This window comes from Delphinus delphis, chromosome 16, assembly GCF_949987515.2.
Source record: "Delphinus delphis chromosome 16, mDelDel1.2, whole genome shotgun sequence".
Classification (NCBI taxonomy): Eukaryota; Metazoa; Chordata; class Mammalia; order Artiodactyla; family Delphinidae; genus Delphinus; species Delphinus delphis.
The window spans coordinates 49,291,659-49,313,304 of NC_082698.1; the positions used below are offsets into that span (position 1 = coordinate 49,291,659).

At 40.0% G+C, this 21,646-nt stretch overlaps 1 protein-coding gene across 1 annotated transcript in view; it reads left to right on the top strand.

The window, feature by feature from the left end:
* GRID1 (glutamate ionotropic receptor delta type subunit 1) overlaps positions 1-21,646 on the top strand; it is a 666,253-nt gene that overhangs the window by 540,399 nt on the left and 104,208 nt on the right. The window contains exons 9-12 of the mRNA XM_060033707.1: positions 5,263-5,364; positions 6,819-7,016; positions 10,765-11,089; positions 12,282-12,420. Coding sequence (XP_059889690.1) covers positions 5,263-5,364; positions 6,819-7,016; positions 10,765-11,089; positions 12,282-12,420 — 764 coding nt within the window. The remainder of the gene's footprint in view (positions 1-5,262; positions 5,365-6,818; positions 7,017-10,764; positions 11,090-12,281; positions 12,421-21,646) is intronic.

Here is a 21,646-nt window from a genome sequence, read left to right on the forward strand (position 1 = left end):
TGAACAGTTGTTTGTCATCATCAGATTTTGAAACCATTTATCCTCTTTCAAGTAATGATTGTGCTGTAACCTCTGGCTCCATCCACGCTTCCGGTCTGGGTAGAGCAGCTCTTGGCAATGAATGAAAACCATAGCTGTCTTATCAAACAGCGGCAGTTCTCGTTTTGTTTAACAGTGCTGGAAATTAGTTTTTCAGGCACTGATCTTGACAGGTCAGCTGTCAAAAGTGGGTTTCCGTGGCCATAAATTCATTGACCCCATAAACAAAATTCTGTCTGCAAAATACAAGAGGAAGTCAGAGTAGATGCACTTACGTACAAATGAAATGGTCTGCAGCTGTATGACTAAGTGTCAGGACTTCACTGGGTGAAAGGTTTTTCTGGCTTCCCATTTATCAAGCCTATCAGCTTCATTTGGCTTTTATTATCTGAACTTTTTTCTCCAGCATTCTGATCAGGGAGCCCCAAGCTGTCCTCAGGAGGGAGGCAGAACACAGTCTCTCCTAATCTTGATGGGCGGCAAGTTTGGGAATCCACTTAAAGGCTTTATTTTATTTTAAAAATTCCACTTTAGTCTTTTAAACGAAAGATTTTGTTTGAAAAGGATTGTGACTTTCTCTGCTCTGGTCTTACATATTGGGTGCTCAGAGGGATGGCCTCACTCAAATGAAGGTTTACCACTCTGGTCTTAAGATTTGGACAAGAGCCAAGGCTTTGTGGAAATAGGAGGATTCACTCAGCCTAGGGCACTTGGCTTCAGGCTGATGTGAGGGAATAGTACACTTTCCTGCCCAGCTCGAAGGCTCCCAGATCCTGGAACATGGTTACTTTGATGTGTTTGAAGGCAGAATTTTGGTTTCTCTTTGAAGTATTTTTTCTTTCTTTGTTAGAGTACAGGATGCCTGAAGGCCAGGGAGAGAGAAGTGAGTATTGAAAAACAGTAAACTAAAAAACCTTTAGTCCCTAAGTACTTTCAGACAAAAGAAATAGGAATAATAGTAACAGGTTGGAGGAATTTTTTTTCTTTCTCTCATGAAGTTGCACTTTGATTTAAATGACTTTGCCTTAGGATGGTCTGAATAGTAACTAATAAGATTTGATGCCACCCGCCCCTCTTCCTTAGTGGAGGAAGACTGCCTGTCTTCATGGAGCTGGGCCCCAGGAGGGGCCACTGCCCTGTCTCCAAACCCAAGCAGGCTCATGGGGCCCTACACAATCTTGGAGGTGTCTTAGATTGTGAGATGCTGTCCTGGAAGACCTTGCAGTGTGCCTCTTCTAGGAGATGGGCACCTCGGCCATAGCTCCTTGCAACCAGAGAACTGATGTATTCAATATTAAGTTCTAACTCTTAGACTGGCCTTGACCTACCGATAGATAATTTGACTCTAATTGCTTCCTTCCATTCAGCCCTCAATCATACAAGTGCATGTGACAGGATTTTGCTTTATCACCCGTGCTATTTTTATCAAAAGCATATTTTCCTTTTTGTGAAAGTAATGACAAACCTGTTAAAAACATAGGAAAGCGTAAAAAAAGTAATCATGGTTATTCATAATTCTACCACCAAGATAAATCCAAATATTACATTTAAACACATTTCCTCCCGTTTTAACCACTGCCTTTAAAAGAAGACATAATTAAGGTCGCATTGTACACACCTTCTAATATCTTGATTCTTTGTGATTATTATTTAAGTTATTTTATTACATATTATTTCAAAATTATTTTCTCCTTTGAACAGCCCCTCAGCATGGTAGGCAGGGATGGTATTTTTATTCCATTTTATCGATAGGAAAATGGAATCTCAGTGAAGTTAAATTTATTCAAAAATATTTGTTGCCTCTTGTGATTTAAGTACTGTGCTGTAAAATGTGCTGAGGTCACTCAGGTAAGTGGTGGAAACACACCTAGAACACAGATATATTGGCTCATAAACATATGCTAATTTAATACCTCCAAGTTCCCAAACTATACCAGTAATAGGGAGCTGATCGTCTAGAGGAGAAATGACATTCAAGGCAAGGTTAGAAACTCTGAGATGGGAATAAGCAAGGCAAGGTCCAGTCCAAGTGCCCAAACCTCTAGACAGTTTATGAAGACAGGGTTTGGATCCCAGGGAACGGGGTAAGAAACGCAAATAGCACAGCGGAATCACAGACTTAGGTCTAGAATGGAAGACACTGAAGATCATTTCTACTGCAGCTTTGTATCAATGGTGGAGATTGAACTAAACATTTCATTAGTTGGGAGGAATGTATCATACTAATCATACCAATGTAACATCTTAACAACAGGGGAAACTGGGTGTGGGGTATATGGACGGTCTCTGCATAACCTCTGCGACTTTTCTGTGAATCTAAAACTACCCTAAAGTAAGAGCTTATTTTTTTGAGAAATTGAGTAAGAGTTTACCAGACCCAGCCAGAGAGAAATGGCATTCCAGGGAGAAGAACCTGGATGTAAAGAGTCAGGAGGGAACACCATGCGCTTGAGAAAGGTGAGGAATTTGGTGGGGTTGGAGTGAACTGAAGCTGACAGTCAAGGTTGGGTCTCGATCAGGAAGGCCTTTTCATTTAGGCCAAGTTGAAAAGTGTTAGCCTTTATTCTTTAAGAAATAGGAAGTAATTAGAAAATGTTAATTAACATAGTTTGTATTTGAGTTTATGACAAGTATCAGCACAATGGAGGAGGGCTGTTAAGAGAGAGAGGTTGGGGTAACAGTGGGGAGGCTGTTGCAGTACTTTGGGGCAGAGGTGCTGCTGCCTTGAGCCAGGCAGTGGGCTAGAGGCAGAGCACGGTGAGGACAAGGATGGAGAGGCAGAGCATTTCTCACAGCTGAACTAAAACCGTAGAAGGACAGGGCTTTATCCCAACTGTTTTTCCTGCTTCCATTCCCATGACTGATTACAATCCCAATAGAAAGACAGGTAAAGCCGGTTGGTCGATGCCAAGCGGAGCCTCATTCCAGGTGCTCATCCAAACCAGGGCAGCACAAAGTCGAGATGCCCCATCACCAGTGCCAAGGAGGTTGGGCAGCAGGCGTTACGAATTCAAGTCCTGGTACAGAGCAAACTATCCAGTCCCTGGAGCTGACATGTCATCTTTGCTTCCATTATGACTCTGTAAGTCATTGAGGTAGTAAAGGGGACCGGGACCTTCATAACACCACCCAACCCAGGGGGTGCAGCAGATCACACATAGAGTTAAGCAGCCCCAATGCCTGGGCTAAACAGTTATGGGGATAAGATGCAGGCTGCCCAAATACACACCATGAGTCCCCCGAGTCTGATATCGAAGGGTCCAAAGAATGCAGGGAGTCAACACCTGGACTCCGTTTGTCTGAGTTTGTCTTTTCCCTTTGACCAGCATTTGAATCCGGCTGCGGGAATTGATCGCAAGTCCCAGGGCTATTTCTTGAGACCCCATAGAGAAATAGCCATGAAGTTTCCTTCTCACTATACCAGTTCCAAGAGTGTGGCATCTTTGATGTCCTTGAACAGGACTTTGGATAGATCTTAACTTTGTTCTTCACTGCAGTGCCCCTCAAATTAATGAGTGGTGGCTGTGGGGAGTTCCTCAGAGTATGTGACTGTGCTCTTAACTAAGTGATCTGTTCATCACTTCCAGGCATCCTATTATCTAGGGTGAAGTGGGTTTTAGCTTGTATCACGTTGGAAGTGATGGCAGGAGGTTCCAGGTTCCTTTAAACTGGTTCTAGAACCACATATCTCATTCCGATGTTCCTGCTTTAGGCCTCAGGGTTCTAGTATCTTCCAGGTAGAGCGGCCCCACAGATTCTGGAACTGTGGCCTCATAGTCAAGGCTCAGGGTGCCGACCTTGCTGCAGATGTCAGGGCTATGGGAAATGCTGGGAGAGTAGAAGTGTCCGTAAGCGGCACTATTGGTGGCTCCTTTAAGGCATCTGGTGGCACTTTTCCGCAGAGGGGTAGTTCTTTTGCTCAGCCTAACTAGGGGTCTTGTGGGTTTTCCCTGGCGAAGGGTAGGTGCTACTGTGACAGTCTGAATTTTAACCCCTTGGTACTGAACTGATGGTCCATGGATCAGCAACAGCAGCACAGGGGAGCTTGTTAGACAGGAATAATCTCAGGCCCCAGAATCAGAAATGCATGCAGAATCCCTAGGTGATTTGTCTGTGTATTAAGGTTTGAAGATCACTGCTTTCATCTGTGGCGGCGGTTCACAATCCTGGCTGTGCATTAGAATCACCTGGGCAGCTAAATGATCCATGTCCAGTCCACTACCGACCAGTTAAATCAGACTCTGGGGCAGGGGGCAGGCTTCAGTTGGTTTTAAAAGCCCTCTTAAGAGATGCTAATGTGCAGCTACATCAGAGGCCCAGTGACCTAGAAGAGCAGAGGTTTTCAACGAGGATCGCTGGGGAAGCATTAACATTCCTCATGTCCAAGTGCTGAGACCCTAATTATGTTGGCTTTAGATGGGGCCAATATCTATCTTTTTACATCTCACCAATTAACGATTGAGAATCACTGATCGGACAAAGGGTTCATCGTTGTTGCTCAGGCCCTGCAGGGAGGCAGGGAAGGGAAGCAGTCCCAAGAGCATCTGTGTCTCCAGTTGTTTCTGAGCCAGGATAGGGTCTCCTTGACCATCTTAGATGGTCTTAAATGCATCTATTGGACAGATCCTGCAGGCTTAGGAGGATGTGGCAGACCCAGAGCACATGTATTCTTGGCCTCTACCTGCCTATCAGGGAAAATTATGAAGTGAGTGCTACAGTGAAGACAGTGAGCTCTTGGTCCTGTTTGCAATTGGCATCAGGGTGTAAGACAACTGTAAACTTGGGTCTTTGTTACCTGCTTCACTTTTGATCTCATCCTGCTCTGGTGATGGAAGCAGCTGATCTCAAGGACCTTCTGGCCTGGGCAAGTCAAAGGAGTATGAAAGAAAGAGGGCACTTTGTGCGAGACACATTGACATGGCCTCAGTAGGTGGACAGTAAAATTGGACATAAATGTTCATTCCAGAAACAAGTTCCTACCAATTGGTTTCATTTCAAGGATGAGGCAGGTCCTCAAGATCCAGATGAGCTGCTGGAGGAAGTGGAGCTCTATCTGTCACACCTTCATTCTTTCTAAGGTTGTAAGCTGCCTCTAGCTCTCTGGGAAACTCCTAGGGCTGTTGTCCATCTATCTGCCTGATTCAGGAGCCCAGTTTAGGAGTCGATTCCTAAGGTTTGCACAGGTGCCCGTTCTGTCCCTCACACTCCCTTTTTCCTTCACAGCTGGCGACGTGGGACTCGGAGAAGGGCCTGAATGGCAGCCTGCAGGAGAGGCCCATGGGCAGTCGCCTCCAAGGACTGACTCTCAAAGTGGTGACTGTCTTGGTAGGATCATGGGCATATGGGGGAGGTCTGCCATTCAGGCTTTGAGTCAGAGGCTTCTCTCTGTTTGGCTTGATGCTGGGTTTAGAGAGAAGGGGATCTTAAGTAGTGGCTTGAGCTTTCATAAGGCCTTTCACTCAAACAATTTTATGAACAGTGAAGGAAGAGTGAGATTGGAGATTCTGCCCCAAGCCTCTGAGACGTTCCATGGGAGGTCACTGGACTGCTCTAGAGAAGGACCACTAATCCAGGTCCAGTGCTGAGCTCCAGAGCGGGCATAACAACTCTAGTTGTTCTTGGATGTAAACGATCTTGACCTACTGGTGGTCCTTAGGAGAGGTTTGCTGGTAGCTAGAGCCCCCAGAAGGATGTTGGGAGGACATCCTTCCAGAACCCAATACCACTGATGGGCCCATGTGACACAAAGTTCATAATGAAGACCATTTGTTGCAGTTTCTCTGCATGGTTGTCCTGGAATCAGAGACTTTTACGTATTTAAGATACCTTAGAAGCATCTTCCTTTCCATTTCTTTCTTCATCTCTTTAGAACTGTAGGAGACATTTTAGATTTATCTCTTATTAGCTGGTCAGACATGGTCCAAACATTCCCCTCTGTCCCAGCAGCACTGGCGTCTCTTGGCTCTAGAAGTCTTGGGCAACCACGTTTCCGCATTCCCCATATGCCCACCAGGAATAAACATTATACCTTATTTCCCCCCAAAGTTAAATTAATGAGATGTAGTCTCTGGGGACGTTGCCAAAAGGCCCCTTCTTGTTCAGTTTCACAGGGTGGTGGTGGGGAAGCCTGAGGTGTTTTCCAGATGATCACGTGCCCTACAAGAGCACATGTGACATAGCGCAAAATGTGTGAATGTGCACATGGCCTGGCTTTGGACTTTCAGACCGTGGGGTTTAATGCTGTCCTGTCCTTAACGTGCAGTATGGCCTTGTCCTGTGACTCAGCCTCCATTTTCTAGTATGATCTGATAGATGTATTACTGTCTTCCCTCAATCCAGTATCACAGAGCTCTGTTGTCATCTGATATCCTGGATGAGAGGTATCCACATTCCTTACGTGGGTCCCGAAGAATCATGGCATTTCCAGCGGACAGAGTCCTCAATGTTATAAATGAAGGAATGAAAACAAGCTGTGCTGTTCTGGGAGATGGGGCTCTGGGCCGAGTCTGGGATGACACAGGACAAATAAATCTGCTCCTCCATCAGTATGCTGGCTGGAGGGATTTTCCTGTGCCCTGTATCCTGAGTGTCCACAAACTGCTTTAGAAAAGGGCAGAGGGGTTCAGACTCCAGGCCTAAATTGGCTAAATACAATGCACATGTCCACAAACGTTCTGAAATTATGGTTCATCGGATTGGTCTCTCTAATAATACCCTGGAAAGATGTGTGTTCACGAACCTGTGATTTAGTTGAAGAACATTCATTTTGTTGTCCTCAGGAAGAGCCTTTTGTGATGGTGGCTGAGAACATCCTTGGACAGCCCAAGCGCTACAAAGGGTTCTCCATCGATGTCCTGGATGCACTGGCCAAGGCTCTGGGCTTCAAATATGAGATTTACCAGGCCCCCGATGGCAGGTACGGTCACCAGCTCCATAACACCTCCTGGAACGGGATGATCGGGGAGCTCATCAGCAAGGTAGGTCCCAAAAGCAGGTCCATGGGGAGGGGTACCCCAGTCTGCCTCTGGGGTGATGTCTAAATTGGGCCCATTATGAAGTTGGAATCTTGGGACCAGCTAGACAGACCACAGTTACCACGCTCCACACACTAAGGATCTCTTTTCCTCCACCCGCCTCCTCCCTGCTATACCCATTTTTGCTCTTTTATTTTCTAATTCCCTGGTACTTTGTGTTTTCCTTCTGTGCCCATTGCTCTCATTCCTTTGAAACGTGTCCACTGTGCCTGTTCTGTAATCCACACTTCATGAAATCCACTCCCACATTTGGGCTGCAGTAGGAACCCAATTCTCACGAGGGGTGGTTGGGGGGAACTGATGCATGCTTGTTCTCTTCTTCAAGGCCCACAAGTGGGCGTGTATATCGTGTGTGTCCACATGCATGTGTGTAGGTGAATTGAGTGTGTGGGTGTGTCTGCATTGCTACGTATAAGTGATACGGCATTCCCCAGCTCCTCAGATTAATTTCAAATCATTAATCTTCCTCCTTCCTGTAGAGCCTGGGTCCTCATTTAGATTCATGGCGTGAGGCCAATTTGCTGTCTCCCCATCCTTGACCCTTCCATCTTAGGACCTCTAGGTCATTTCCTGACAACGATTTACATTGGTGGATCTGCTCAAGCCCCCCCCTCTCCAGTATTACTGTTGCCATCAATCTTGATGTTTCTGACATCCCTACGGACCACCCTGGGCTTCGAGTGCTTTGATCCCTTCACCTCCAGTGACCTTCGAGGACCTGCCCCCATGTACCCTGTTAGCGTCTTGCATGTCACTGTCACTGTCCCAATCCATAACTAAATCCTGTCGTCCTTCTGACTCTGGCCTTTGTTCCTAAAGCACAGGTCCTCTGCTTTATAACCCATGAATGCAGACACGAGGCTTGTATTCTCTCTTAATTTGTTAAAGCACAGGTCCTCTGCTTTATAACCCATGAATGCAGACACGAGGCTTAATTCTCTCTTAATTTGTTAATCTCTTAACAAATTAAGCTTTGTTTGTAAGCTTAAAAAACAAACAAACAAAACACATACAACAAGTTTATTGTGGAAAAAGTTATATATCAAATTCACCCATTTCAGATGTATCATTCAGTGATTTCTAGGAAATCTAGTGAGCTGTGCAATCTTCACCGTATCTAGTTTTACAGTACTTCCATCACCCCAGTGAGATCCCTCATATTCATTTACAGTTAATCCCATTCCCAACCCCAGCCGGAGGCAACCTTTAATCTACTTTCTAGCTCTATAGATTTGATATTTGCAAACATTTACTATAAACGGAGTCATACCATATGTGGTCTTCTGTGTCTGGCCCTTTTCACTTGGCACATGTATTTGAGGTTCATTCTTCTCTAAGATTTCTGTGCCCTTCTGATACTGCATCCTTTCCTGGTGCATCCTCTGTGGCTGTCCAGATAAGCCCCTGTTCCCTTCATCCTGTATGATTCTTCTAAATTATTCTTGATTTCTTGTTACATTGAAACCCTGACCTGGTTCTATTATCTACCCTCTGACTCTGACATCCAGCTTGCTGTATGCAGTTAGAGGAGAAAATCACAAATTTGTCCAGACGGATGTATGAACAATGTGTGGCTTCTCAACTCAACTGGGCCTTTGGGACAGTTCCTTAACATGTCCTTTATTGGGCCCCTTGGCTACATTCCTTAGAGACTGTTTCAAAACTTTATCTTTCTCCTCAAGCAACCTAATAATCTTCTATCTTAAATTAGAAAACAAAGTGCTCTTATTTTAGGGAAAGAAATAGAGACATCTGGGCATGAGATTCTACTTCAACTTCCTGTGAAGTTCATATCTGCAGACACGTGCCTTCACCTCCAGTTTCGGGGTAGGGGGAGTGTTTTCCCTCCTGTTACAGCTCACCCCTCCACCAGCATCACGAGTCAACTCTCTTGTGCCTCCTCTGGACCTGGTTTCATAAATTAGTTTCCCTCCATTCTTTGTTGTTAACCTATCCTGATCCCCTAGATTTCTTTCTCTGTCATTAAATATGCTCCAAACTTAAACAAAACAAAAACAGAACAGACAAACAAATAAACCAAAAAACCCAGAAAACCTCCCTGGACCGTGGGTTTCTGAGAAGAGAAGCAAGAACCAGAGATGCAAATGTGGCAAGTCTGAGATCTCTGACACGGCCACCTCCACCGTTTTTTCTCTTTACTCTAGATATGTTGTTGGATTTCACAGTTTAGATGTCAGTATATTTGCCCCTCTAGCCCGCATATTGGACCTGATAAAATCCTTCTATATAGTTTTCCCCAATTGGAATATGTAGTTTGGATCAGCTGTCACAACTGGTCATTCTAAAATAAACCTAGTTCTGACGATGCCTCCTACTTAAGAGACCCCAGAGCCAAGATAGGGATGATCACTGTACGTTTTAATGCTCTTATGTTGACATCCACCTAGGCATAAGGATCCTAGTCTCCACCAGTCTTGGCAGCTTTAACCTCACAATCTAGTTCCATCTTAATGGGGTCTTGGGTGCCCGACTAGCTCAGTTAGTAGAGCATGAGACTATTAATGGGTCTTTGTCTATTTATTTTTAAGGTATTTTTAATTTATTTATTTTAGTTCTTTATTTTTGGCTGCTTTGGGTCTTTGTTGCTGCTCGTGGGCTTTCTCTAGTTGCGGCGAGTGGGGGCTACTCTTTGTTGCGGTGCATGGGCTTCTCATTGTGGTGGCTTCTCTTGTTGCAGGGCATGGGCTCTAGGCACCTGGGCTTCAGGAGTTGTGGCTTGCGGGCTCTAAAGCGCAGGCTCAGTAGTTGTGGTGCACAGGCTTAGTTGCTCCGTGGCATGTGGGATCTTCCCGGACCAGGGCTCGAACCCGTGTCCCCTGCATTGGCAGGCGGATTCTTAACCACTGTACCACCAGGGAAGCCCTCTTTGTCTATTTTTAAATTAAGCTCATCTTGGAAAGCAAAAATCTTGAGAGGTGCTCTTGAGGTCGCAGCACAGGATGCCCAGAGAGCCCCTTCACAGCATGGCTTTACTAAAGGACGAAGCAGCCCACATGTCTGAGAAGCCATGAGTTAAGGCAGGCAGAAGATCAAAGGAAGTGGATGACCCCTTTTTTCTTGGAGGATGTTATTCTCTGACATAGAGTCTGCATATAAAACAATCTAGGCCTGATACACTAATGAGATTCAAGGCAGTTATATACTCACCATATAACTTCTAAAGTATTTTAGAAAAGAGAGATAACCTGTGTGGGCTAATGGCGTTTGGAGAGGTTTGATGGAAAAATGGAGTGTCCCTGTGGCCTTGAAGTATAGGAAGGATGTAGATGAGGCCAGAAGAAGATAGAAGGGAGTTGGGGCAGGGATGGGGGTGGGCGGTAAGAGGGAAATACCAGCAAAAGAAAGGAGATAGTTCACTAAGGGGACTGTTAAGAAAGTGAAGAAAAACTGTAATTCACACAGGAATGAAGATGGTTATAGACTCTTTCCTCCAGAAGTGGTTTCCAGGAGTTCTGAGGGTTTGGGAGAGAAATTTGTAAGGTGAAAGAGGTAATAAGAGACACCTTAGTGCTGGATTTTCCTTACAACATTCAAAGTCACGAGGTGTCAACTCTCAAGTCCATTTCCTCTGAACTGAACAACCCAAAGGGCAGAGGACAGTCCTTGACCCAGGGTAGAACCTAGTGGTAAACTGAGGACTGCTGTCTGATGAGATGGGTTTGCCTTTCAGAGAGCGGACCTAGCCATCTCCGCCATCACCATCACCCCGGAGAGGGAGAGCGTGGTGGACTTCAGCAAGCGGTACATGGACTACTCGGTGGGGATCCTCATCAAGAAGCCCGAGGAGAAAATCAGCATCTTCTCCCTTTTTGCTCCTTTTGATTTTGCCGTGTGGGCCTGCATTGCAGCAGCCATCCCTGTGGTTGGCGTGATGATATTTGTGCTGAACCGGATACAGGCCGTGAGGGCTCAGAGTGCTGCCCAGCCCCGGCCATCTGCTTCTGCCACCTTAAACAGTGCCATCTGGATCGTCTACGGAGCCTTCGTACAGCAAGGTACCCTCCTGGTTTCTCAATGTTGGAAGAGCCCCAGGGGCTTGGAAGAACTTGTCCGTTGGCAAAGTTCTTGGACGCATTTTGCCAAAGTCATTTTAAATGCAATTTTATTTAATCTCTAAGGTAGTCCTAATATGCTGCTCCCAGGTTCTCTGAGTAATACCAGATAGGAACTAAATGAAATCACAACACGGAACTTAACTTCAAGTCCTGATTTTCCACTTTAGATAAAATTAACCTGCGAGTTCTGCTTTGCACTTTCCTTGCCTCCCACATTAGATTGATTGTTATGCAGACAGGGTTGTCAGAAACTCCATCTTGTTTAAATTTGAAGTCTTAATGGGATAAAAAATCAAAATTGTTTTGCAATCATCTAAGCGGTACTCCAGGCATTCTTGAGATACAAAGTCTCCTGTCTCTGAGAAGTCTGGATAGCACTTGGGGAGTTACAGGATTGTGTAGTTTTGACTGGAAACAACAAATTGCAAATTTCCTAATGTGAGTCCTAGCCTTATTTGCACCATGGCAAATGTGTGTATCACTTGCTTGAGAGGTTATATAAGAATAGTCAGTGAGGAGTTTTCTTCTGCTACCACCTAAGGGACCAAGGAGAAACAATTGGCCTCAAAGAGGCAGCTTCTGACTACAAGTCACATGCAGTGATTTCTGAAAATCACAGGAAAAAAAAAAGGTCATCTAGCGAGGGCTGAGTAATAATAAAAGTGATATGGTGCATCTCATTTCTTAAAAGAAAGCCAGGAAATCCTCCAGGTAGGAGGTAATTTTACAGAATTGCTGAGACTGTTCCATGTGAATTTAAAATGAAAAGGGACATTACATAGGGTTGCAGCCCTGAAAGTTCTCAACACAGTGAGGTAGAATCTTCTAACTAGAAGATTTTGATATTCAGAACTCTACTGTTGGCATTTTGAGAAACATCCTGTCACTAAAAATGCCAATGCTAACTTTTCCGTATTTTGTGGTCTGCCATCCCTTTCCAAGATTGGTGGTCCTAGCATTTTTTCCCCAGAATTGTCAGAGCCCACCATAACCAGCCGGCAGTCACTTTCCTGATCCCCAGCTCACCACCAGGGGTGGTTCCTCATGCCTGGCCGCAGGGCAGAGAATTTCTCTGGAGATGCAAAGCAAGAGCAGAAGCCCAGGACCAATCCCCTTTGCCTGCCTCCTGCAGGTGGTGAATCCTCAGCGAACTCCATGGCCATGCGAATTGTGATGGGCAGCTGGTGGCTCTTCACCCTCATTGTGTGCTCCTCCTACACAGCCAATCTTGCTGCCTTCCTCACAGTGTCCAGGATGGATAACCCCATAAGGTAAGATCCATTACTCCTTCCAGAAGGCTGAAAAGAGAGGATGCAGACCTAGCCAGGGCAGCCTGGTGTCAAGGAGGCAGAGAAGGACTTAGATTCCAGATCTGCAATTTGATGACAGTAATCTTTAATGCATGAGGAGCATCACTCCTGTTGTATTTTATTTCATGCACAATTAAACAATCTATTAATTCATTAAATAATATTTCTTTGAATATTTAAATTCTGCTTATAAGACTAATAAATCAAAACATTAAAAATTAACAAATTAAAAGTCCTCAGACCGTTCAACATTGATTACAAACTTATTTAATCAAAAATTTTAAACATTTAATTAAAATTAATTAAAACCACAAGTCTAATATATTTTTCCAATCTTCAAACATCTAAAAATTATTTTTTAAAACATGCCAGTTATCACAGTGATTAGAAAATTTATGTCACTTACAGTTACAAAATTGTAAAATTATTGAAACCAAGGACTAAAAATGTTTCATTTTAACCAAAATGTTAAAAATATGGCATAAAAGAATTAATTCAACATAGTGAAATAACTTGGAAATGCCTTTGCTTTATAGTCAGATTGTCACATACTGTGTGAGTTACAAAAGAGCTTGGATAAAGTGAATGTCTGTTGGATATGTCATCTCTGAACTGACCAAAGGCAAAGATCTCGTCCATACTTCCTTGGGTGCAATACCCTCTTCAGTATCACCTCTTACTTGATCCCTGATTATGGTTTTCTGTGTCCCTGCCTTCAGTAATTTCTCCTTTAATTCATCATACTTACTATCATCATATTGATTCTTTTGATCCATAGCCCTGTAACCAAGTCATCCATACTCAACCAGCTTCTATAGCTCCCAACTGCCTATTTGAAAGAGGTCAGATTCTTGATTAAGATTCAAAATTCAGAATGACATTATCTAGTCTTTATTTTAATTGACATTTTATTGAGATAATTATAGATTCACATGCAATTATAATTAGTAGTGCAGAGAGATCTCGTAATATCTTTTAACAAGTTTGCCCCAATGGTAACATTTTGCAAAACCAGGATATTAATGTTGATACAATTGACTGATTCTATTCAGCTTTCTCATTTGTACTTGCCCTCATTTCTGTGTGTGTGTGTGTGTGTGTGTGTGTGTGTGTGTGTGCATTTGATTCTACACAATCTTATCGTATGTGTAGATTTGTATTGTTCTTTTATAACCACACTCACCTCCTTTGCACTTCTTTCCCTCCAGTCCTGTTCTTAACACCTGGAAAACACGAATGTGTTCTCCATCTCTAAAATTTTGTTGTTTCAAATATGTTATATAAATTGAATCATACTTTTGGGATTGACTTTTTCTTTCAGTATAATTCTCTGGAGATTCATTCAAATTGTTATGTGTATTAATAGTTCATTGCTTCTTTTTGCTTGGTAGAAGCCAATGTAACACAGTTTATTTAACAATCCACCTATTGAAGGACATCTGGGTTGTTTCCAGTTTTGGGCAATTATGAATAAAGCCACTGTGAACATTTGTATGTAGGTTTTTGTGTGAACATGTTTTTATTAATATGTGATACATATCCAAGAAGGTAATTGCTGCATCTGTGGTAATAGCATGTTGTTTTATTAAAAAACGATCAAACTGCTTTCTAGTGACTGTACCATTTTACCTTACTAGTAATGTAGGAATGATCCAGTTTCTTTGCCTCTTTGCCAATATTTAGTGTTGTCACTATTTTTTATTATACTATTCTGATAGGCATGGTGAGATAGTGCATTGTGGTTTTGTGTTTCCCTAACGACTAATTATATTGAATACCTTTTCATGTGCTTATTACTATCTGTGTATTCTCTTTGGTGAAATACCTTTTCATGTGTTTTGCCCATTTTCTCACTGGATTGTTAATAGTGAGTTTTGAAAGTTCTTTATATATTGTAGACACTGGTTTCTTGCCAGATGTGTGGTTTGCAAATATTTTCCCCCACTCTGAAGTTTATCACCCTCTTATCAAGGTCTTTCACAAAGAGGAGTTTTTAATTCTTATGAGGTCTAATTTATAAATTTATTCTTTTGTGGATCATGCTTTCGGTATCAAGTCTAACTCTTTGCCTAGCCCTAGACCCTGAAGATAATCTGGGATTGTTTGTTTGTTTGTTTGCTTGTTCTTCTAAAAGATTTTTAGTTTTACACTTTACATTTTGGTCCACAATCAGTTTTGAGTTAATTTTTGTATAAGGTGTGAAGTTTGAGTTCTCTTTTTTTTTGGGGGGGCTATGGATGTCCAATTGCTATAGCACCACTTATTAATTTAATTACTATTTAAGTTTGTCTGAAATCAGTTGAACATATTTATGTGGGTCTATTTCTGGGTTCTCTATTCATTCCATTGATCTATGTGCTGATTCCTTTGCCAATAGCACACTGTCTTGATTACTGTGGCTGCACAGTAAGCCTTAATACTAAGCATAGTGATTCCTCCCATTTTATTGTTCTTTGTCAAGATTGTTTCAACTATTCTGGGGCCTGCATTTTCCATACAAATTTTAGAATAAGTTTGTCTATGGCTATATAAAAAAATTCTGTGGTTTTGACAGGAATTGCATTAATTATAGTTATAATTGCTTTAAGCCAAAAGATCATGATTTGCTGAGAATATTTATCATGAATGGGTACTGGATTTTGCCAAATGCTTTTTTTACATTACTTGCCATGATTATATGCTTTTTCTTCTTTAACTTATTAATACGGTAGATTAAATTGATTGTTTTTTCAAATGTATATCTTGAATGAATCTCACTTTGTCATGGTCTATGATTCTTTTCATATATTGTTGAATTCTGTTTGCTGATATTCTGGTTGAGGATTTTTGCATCCAAACTTAGAAAAAATATTGGTTTGTACTTTTATTTGTAGTGTCTTTGTCTGGTTTTGATATCAGGGTAACACTGGCCTCATAAAGTGATTTAGGAAATCATCTTCTGTTTTTTGGAAGAGATTATGTAAAATTGCTGTTAATTCATCTTTAAGTGTTGGGCATTATTCTCCAGGGAAACCATCCAGGCATGGAGATTTCATATTTTTGGAGCTTTTAAATTGTGAATTAAATTTTTCATAGCTATAGGGCAATTCATATTATCTATTTCATCAAGTCTAGTTGGTTTATAGTGTTGTTCATGTTTTCATTTACTTGATCTTCTGCCTTGTTCTATCAATTACTGAAAGTGGGATATTGAAATCTCCAACTATTTTTGTAGACCTGCCTCTTTCTCCCTTCAATTTTATCAGTTTCTCTTCATTTGTTACATGTGTATATGTTTATAATTGTAATTGTTATATATTCTTATTGATGGCTGTTTTATCATTATATAATGTTCTTTGTTTCTCATAAAATTTTTGTTTTAAAGTCTACTTTTTCTGATCATTAGCATAGCCACCCCAGTTCTCTTTTGATTATTGTTTGTACAGAATATTTTTTCTATCCTTTTGTATCAGTCTATCTGTCTCTGAATCTAAAGCGAGGAGCTTCTACACAGCAAATAGTTGAATTGTGGTTTTTAATTCAATCTACCAATGTCTACATTTTAATCAGAAAGTTTAATCCATTTATATTTAATGTAATTAGTGATAAAGAAGACTTCACTTCTGCCATTTTGCTATTCATTTTATATATGTCTTACATCTTTTTTGTTGTTCATTTTCTCCATTTACTGCCTTATTTTGTGTTAAGTAGATATGTTTTGCATACCATTTTAATTACCTTATTGTTTCTTTTACTATATATTTTTTGAGTTATATTCTTAGTGGTTACCCTAAGCATTACAATAAATATCTTAGTTTATAGCAGTTTAACTTGGATTAATACTACCTTATTTTAATAGTGTACAAAAACTTTGCTCCTATATTATTCTGTTCCACTGCAACCCTGCCCCAACAACTCATTTTTGAAGCTGTCTGATCCCTTCCTTTTTAGGAGATAATTAGTTTTTTTTCCAATTTATTCAATGGATAGTCTTCTAAAGTTAGTTTTTAAATTGTTATTTTTTGGTATTTTACTTACTGAATAAACTTTACTTTTTTAAAAAAACAAATTTACCTAGATATTAGAATATATTATTAAAATGCATGTTTGTTGTTTTTTTGTTTTTAAAATTGTGGTAAAATATAACATAAATTTTATCATTTTAATCATTTTAAGTGTACAATTCAGTGTCATTAAGTATAATCACAGTGTTCTGCAAATATCACTACTATCTCTAGATCACATCATCTTGCAAATATATATACAATATTCTTTATTCCCCTCTTCCCCAGACCCTGGAAACCACCATTCTATTTTCTGTCTCTATAAATTTGACTCTCTAGTTACCTCATATAAGTGAAATAATACAGTTTTTGTCTTTGTATGACTGGTTTATTTCACTTAGCATGTCTTCAAGGTTCACCATTTTGTCATATGTGTCAGAATTTCCTTGCTTTTTAAGGATGAATAACATTTCATTGTATGTATATGCCACGTTTTATTGATCTATTCATCTGTCCAGGAACATGGGTTGCTTCCATCTTTTGGCTATTATTTAATAATGCTGCTATAAATATAGGCATAAAAATAGCTGTTCAAGTCCCTGCTTTCAATATTTTTGTGTATATAGTCAGAAGTGGAATTGCTGGATCATATGGAAATTTTATGTTTAATAATTTTGAGGAACTACCTTACCATATTCCACAGTAGCTGCACCATTTCACATTCCCACCAGCAAGACACAAGGATTCCGATTTCTTTAAATCCTCACCAACGCTTGTTTTTGTTTTTATTTTTGTAGTAGCTATCCTAATGGGTATGAAGTGATCTCATTTTGGTATTGATTTGCATTTCCCTCATGATTAGAGATGTTGAGCATATTTTCATGTGTTTATTTTCCATTTGCATACCTTCTTTATAGAAATTTCTATTCAAGTCCGTTGCCCATTTTTAATTGAGTTGTTTTTGTTTGTTTGTTACTGAGTTGTAGGAGATTTTTATATTCTGGATATTAATCCCTTACGAGATATGTGATTTGCAAATACTTTCTCCCATTCCATGGGTTGCCATTTCTTTCTGCTGATAGTGTCCTTGGATGCAGAATTTTTTTTTTTTTTAATTTTGATGAAGTCTAAATTATCTATTTCTTTGTTGTCGTCATTGCCTTTGCTTTTGTTGTCATAACTAAGAAATCTTGACATCATTGTTGAAAATCATTTGACCACTTATGGGACAGTATTTCTATGTTGTCTGTTCTATTCCGTTTGTTTGTATGTCTGTCATCATGCCAGTTCCTCACTGTTTTGATTACTGTGGCTTGTAGTACATTTTAAATTCAGAAGTTTGAGATCTCCAACTTTGTTCTTTATCAGATTGTTTTGGCTATTTGATGTCCCTTGAGATTCCATATGAATTTTAGGGTGGATTTTTCTATTTCTGCAGAAAACATCATTGGAATTTTGATAGAGGTTGCATTGAATTTATAGATTGCTTTAGGTAGTATTGGCATCATAACAATATTAAGTCTTCCAATCCATGAATACAGGATTCATTCCATTTATTTGCGTTCTAAATTTTTTTTCCAAAATTTTTAGTTTTTGGTGTACATGCCTTTTGCCTTTTTGTTATTTTTCTTCAGTATTTTATTCTTTTTGATATTATTGTAATTGGAATTGTTTTTATAATTTCCCTTTCAGACTGTTCATTCTGAATGTATAGAAATGCAGCTGGGTTTTGTGCATTGATTTTTGTATCCTGAAACATTGCTTAATTAGTCTGTTAGTTCTAATAGTTTTGTGTGTGTATATGTATCTGTCTAATTTTAGCATTTTCTACATATAAGATCACATTGTCTGACAACAGAGATACTTTTACTTCTTCCTTTCCAATTTATTTCCAATTATTTCTTTTTCTTACCTAATTGTCTAACTATGATTTCAAGTACTATGTTGAGTACTACATGGTAAAAGAAGATATCCTTGTCTTGTTCCTAATTTTAGAGAAAAGTCTTTCAGTCTTTCACCATTGAGTATGTTAGCTTTGGGTTTCTCAACCATTGTTACATTATGGATGTTTCCTTTTATTCCTAGCCTGTTGAGTTTTTATTATGAAAGGGTGCTGGATTTTTTCAAGTGCTTTTGCTGCATTGAGATGATAATGTGGTTTGTATCTTCATTCTGTTAATGTGCTATATTACATTGATAAAATTTTTTATGTTGAACCATTCTTGCATTCCAGGAATAAATCCTTCTTGGTCATGGTACATAATCCTTTTAATATGCTGTTGAATTCAGTTTGCAAGTATTTCACTGAGAAGTTTTGCATCAACATTCATTAGGAATATTGGTTGGTAGTTTTCTTTTTTTGTAGTGTCTTTTTTGGACTTTAGTATCAAGGTAATGCTGGCCTCGTAAAACGAATTAGGAAGTATTCCCTCCTCTTGAATTTTTTTGGGTAAGAGTTTGATGAAGATTGGTGTTTCTTCTTTTTAAAAATTATTTATTTATTTATTTGGCTGCATTGGGTCTTCTTTGTTGCGCGTGGGCTTTCTCTAGTTGCAGAGAGCAGGGGCTACTCTGTGTTGCAGTGCACGGGCTTCTCATTGCCGTGGCTTCTCTTGTTGTGGAGCACAGCACACTGACTTCAGTAATTGTGGCTCATGGGCTCTAGAGCACAGGCTCAGTAGTTGTGGCGCACAGGCTTAGTTGCTCCATGGCATGTGGGATCTTCTCAGGGATCGAACCTGTGTCCCCTGCATTGGCAGGTGGATTCTTAACCACTGAGCCACCAGGGAAGTCCTGGTGTTTATTCTTCTTTAAATTGTAGAATTCCACAGTGAAGCTATCTGGTCCTGGGCTTCTCTGATTAGATCCTGATTAGATCTCCTTACTAGTTATAGGTCTATTCAGATATTCTGTTTCTTCATGATTCAGTCTTAGTAGGTTGTGCATTTCTAGAAATTTGTCCATTTTTTCTAGGTAGACTATCTAATTTGTTGAAATACAGTTGACAGGTATTACGATATAAATACATTTGTTCTTACTGCTATCATGTTTACATGATTTTTATGCATTCTTAATTATTTTCATAAAGTTTAACATTCAGTTACCATTGTTATTACTGTGTTTCTCCCACCACCTTGCCCACACTAGAAATTAAGCATCCTCTTTTAACCTCCAGTGGTTTCCTTTAGGCTTAAATTTGCATGCACTGCTATTTCTCTTTCAGAATCAAGAGTGAAACCCTATATTCATATCTCTGCCTATATAAGAGGATAGTGGAATATCTTTTTTTCCTCTTCTTCCACCTACTCAATCATTTCTTTGGTTGATAGAATCTGAGATTTTAGACTCAGTTTACTCTGATTTTTTTCTTTTGTTATGTTTTTAAATCTTCTGCGGTTTCTCTAAGATACATATTTGGCATTTGCATTCTTTTGTTTTATCTCATCCATATTTATAGTCATTATTTGGACTGAATTCTATGATCAAAATGTTTCAATGCTTGTTGAATACCTCTTTATTCTATGATTTAGCCATCATTCCTTTATTTTAATGCATTTTTATTCAACTAGAATAGCTCTTTGAGCAATATATCTAGCAAGAGTGGTATATTTTCTGGGACAGCATATCTGTGAATCTTTTTCTGTTGTATTTACACATGAATTAAACTTATCTGGGTGTAATATTCTTGTGTCACAACTTCTCCCCTTGCTATTCTATAGAAGTTGCTCCATTGCCTGAGCAAGGGAACAAATTCTATAGAATTTGTTCCCTTGCTCTTCTTGTATGTAATGCTACAGAGAAGCATAAGTATACCCCATTCACCTCCTCTTTCTCCTCTCCTCTTTCTTTACCTCTCTTCCCCTTCTTACTCTGTTCTCTGTTCTTCCCTCTTTCTCTCCCCCCCATTTCCATCATCTTCCCCTTCCTCCTTCCCTTGCCCTTCTCTTCCTCCTCTCCCTCCTATGCTTTCTGTCCTTCCTCTTCCTCCCTCTTCCTCCCTCTAGTTTAATCCTTCCTCCTCCTCCCTCCTATTCCTCTTTCTCCATATCCACATTGAAAACCTGCATGTGAATTTTCTATAGCAGTTTTCCTAAATTGTCAAAATGTGGCAACAACTAAGATGTCCTTAAAGAGGTAAAGTATAAATAAACTGGAGTACATCCAGGTAATGGAATATTATTCAGTGCTAAAAAGAAAGGAACTATCAAGCCATGGAAAACCATGGAGGAACCTTAAATACATATTGATAAGTGAAAGCCTTATGATAAATAAATACATATGTATGTATATATGTGTGTATATATATATACATATTTACAAATTTTATAATGTATAGATTTATTTTATATATGTATATAAAGAGAGAGAGAGATGTATGGATTTTATGAAGACCTATGTATGTAAATTTTAAGATATCTTTGTGGATAATATGGGAAAAAATATGAGCAGGGCAGTGGTAGATATGTATTAGGCCAAATAAAGCCAACTTAACATATTTTTAATTGATCATGCTATTGTTGTATCTAAGAAGTCATGGCCAAACCCAAGGTGGATCAATTGCTCTTTGCAAACTGAACTTAAAGGCTTTTTATACATGGATCATCATCAGTTTGGATATAAAGATTCCATTTTTAAAATTAACTTATGGATAAAGACATTGAACAGGAATCATAAACAGTTGGATGTGACCTGAATTTACTTCCCAAGTTTATGGGGTTTTTTGGTAGCATAGTGTTTTAAATATTTAAATTTGAATGACTTTGGTGGTGCTAGCACTCTTCAGGTTGCCTTTGGTCCCACCATCCTCTGTTTTATTACAGCTGCTAGCTTCACATTTTCACGTACTCACCTTTCAACATCAAGTCATTCAAGTTAGTGCCCTGTGACAAACAATACCTGGATGACTCTTTGTGAGCTGGCAGGTCTTAACACATCTGTGCTATTCAAAGTGTGGCACACAGACCAACATTGCTGGCATAAATCCCAGGCCCTATCTCAGATCTCATGAATCAGAATTTATATCTAAGTAGGTCTCCAAATGATTTTTATTCACATTAAAGTTTGAAAAGCACTGCCTCCAATTAGACAAAAATGATCTATGAAATTCTAATAGCCTGAAGCGATTGGCTTCAGCTAACAAATGCATTTTAATAGAGCTATACATCAGTTCCTGCCTTTGGGGCACCACAAACTGGAAAAGAAAG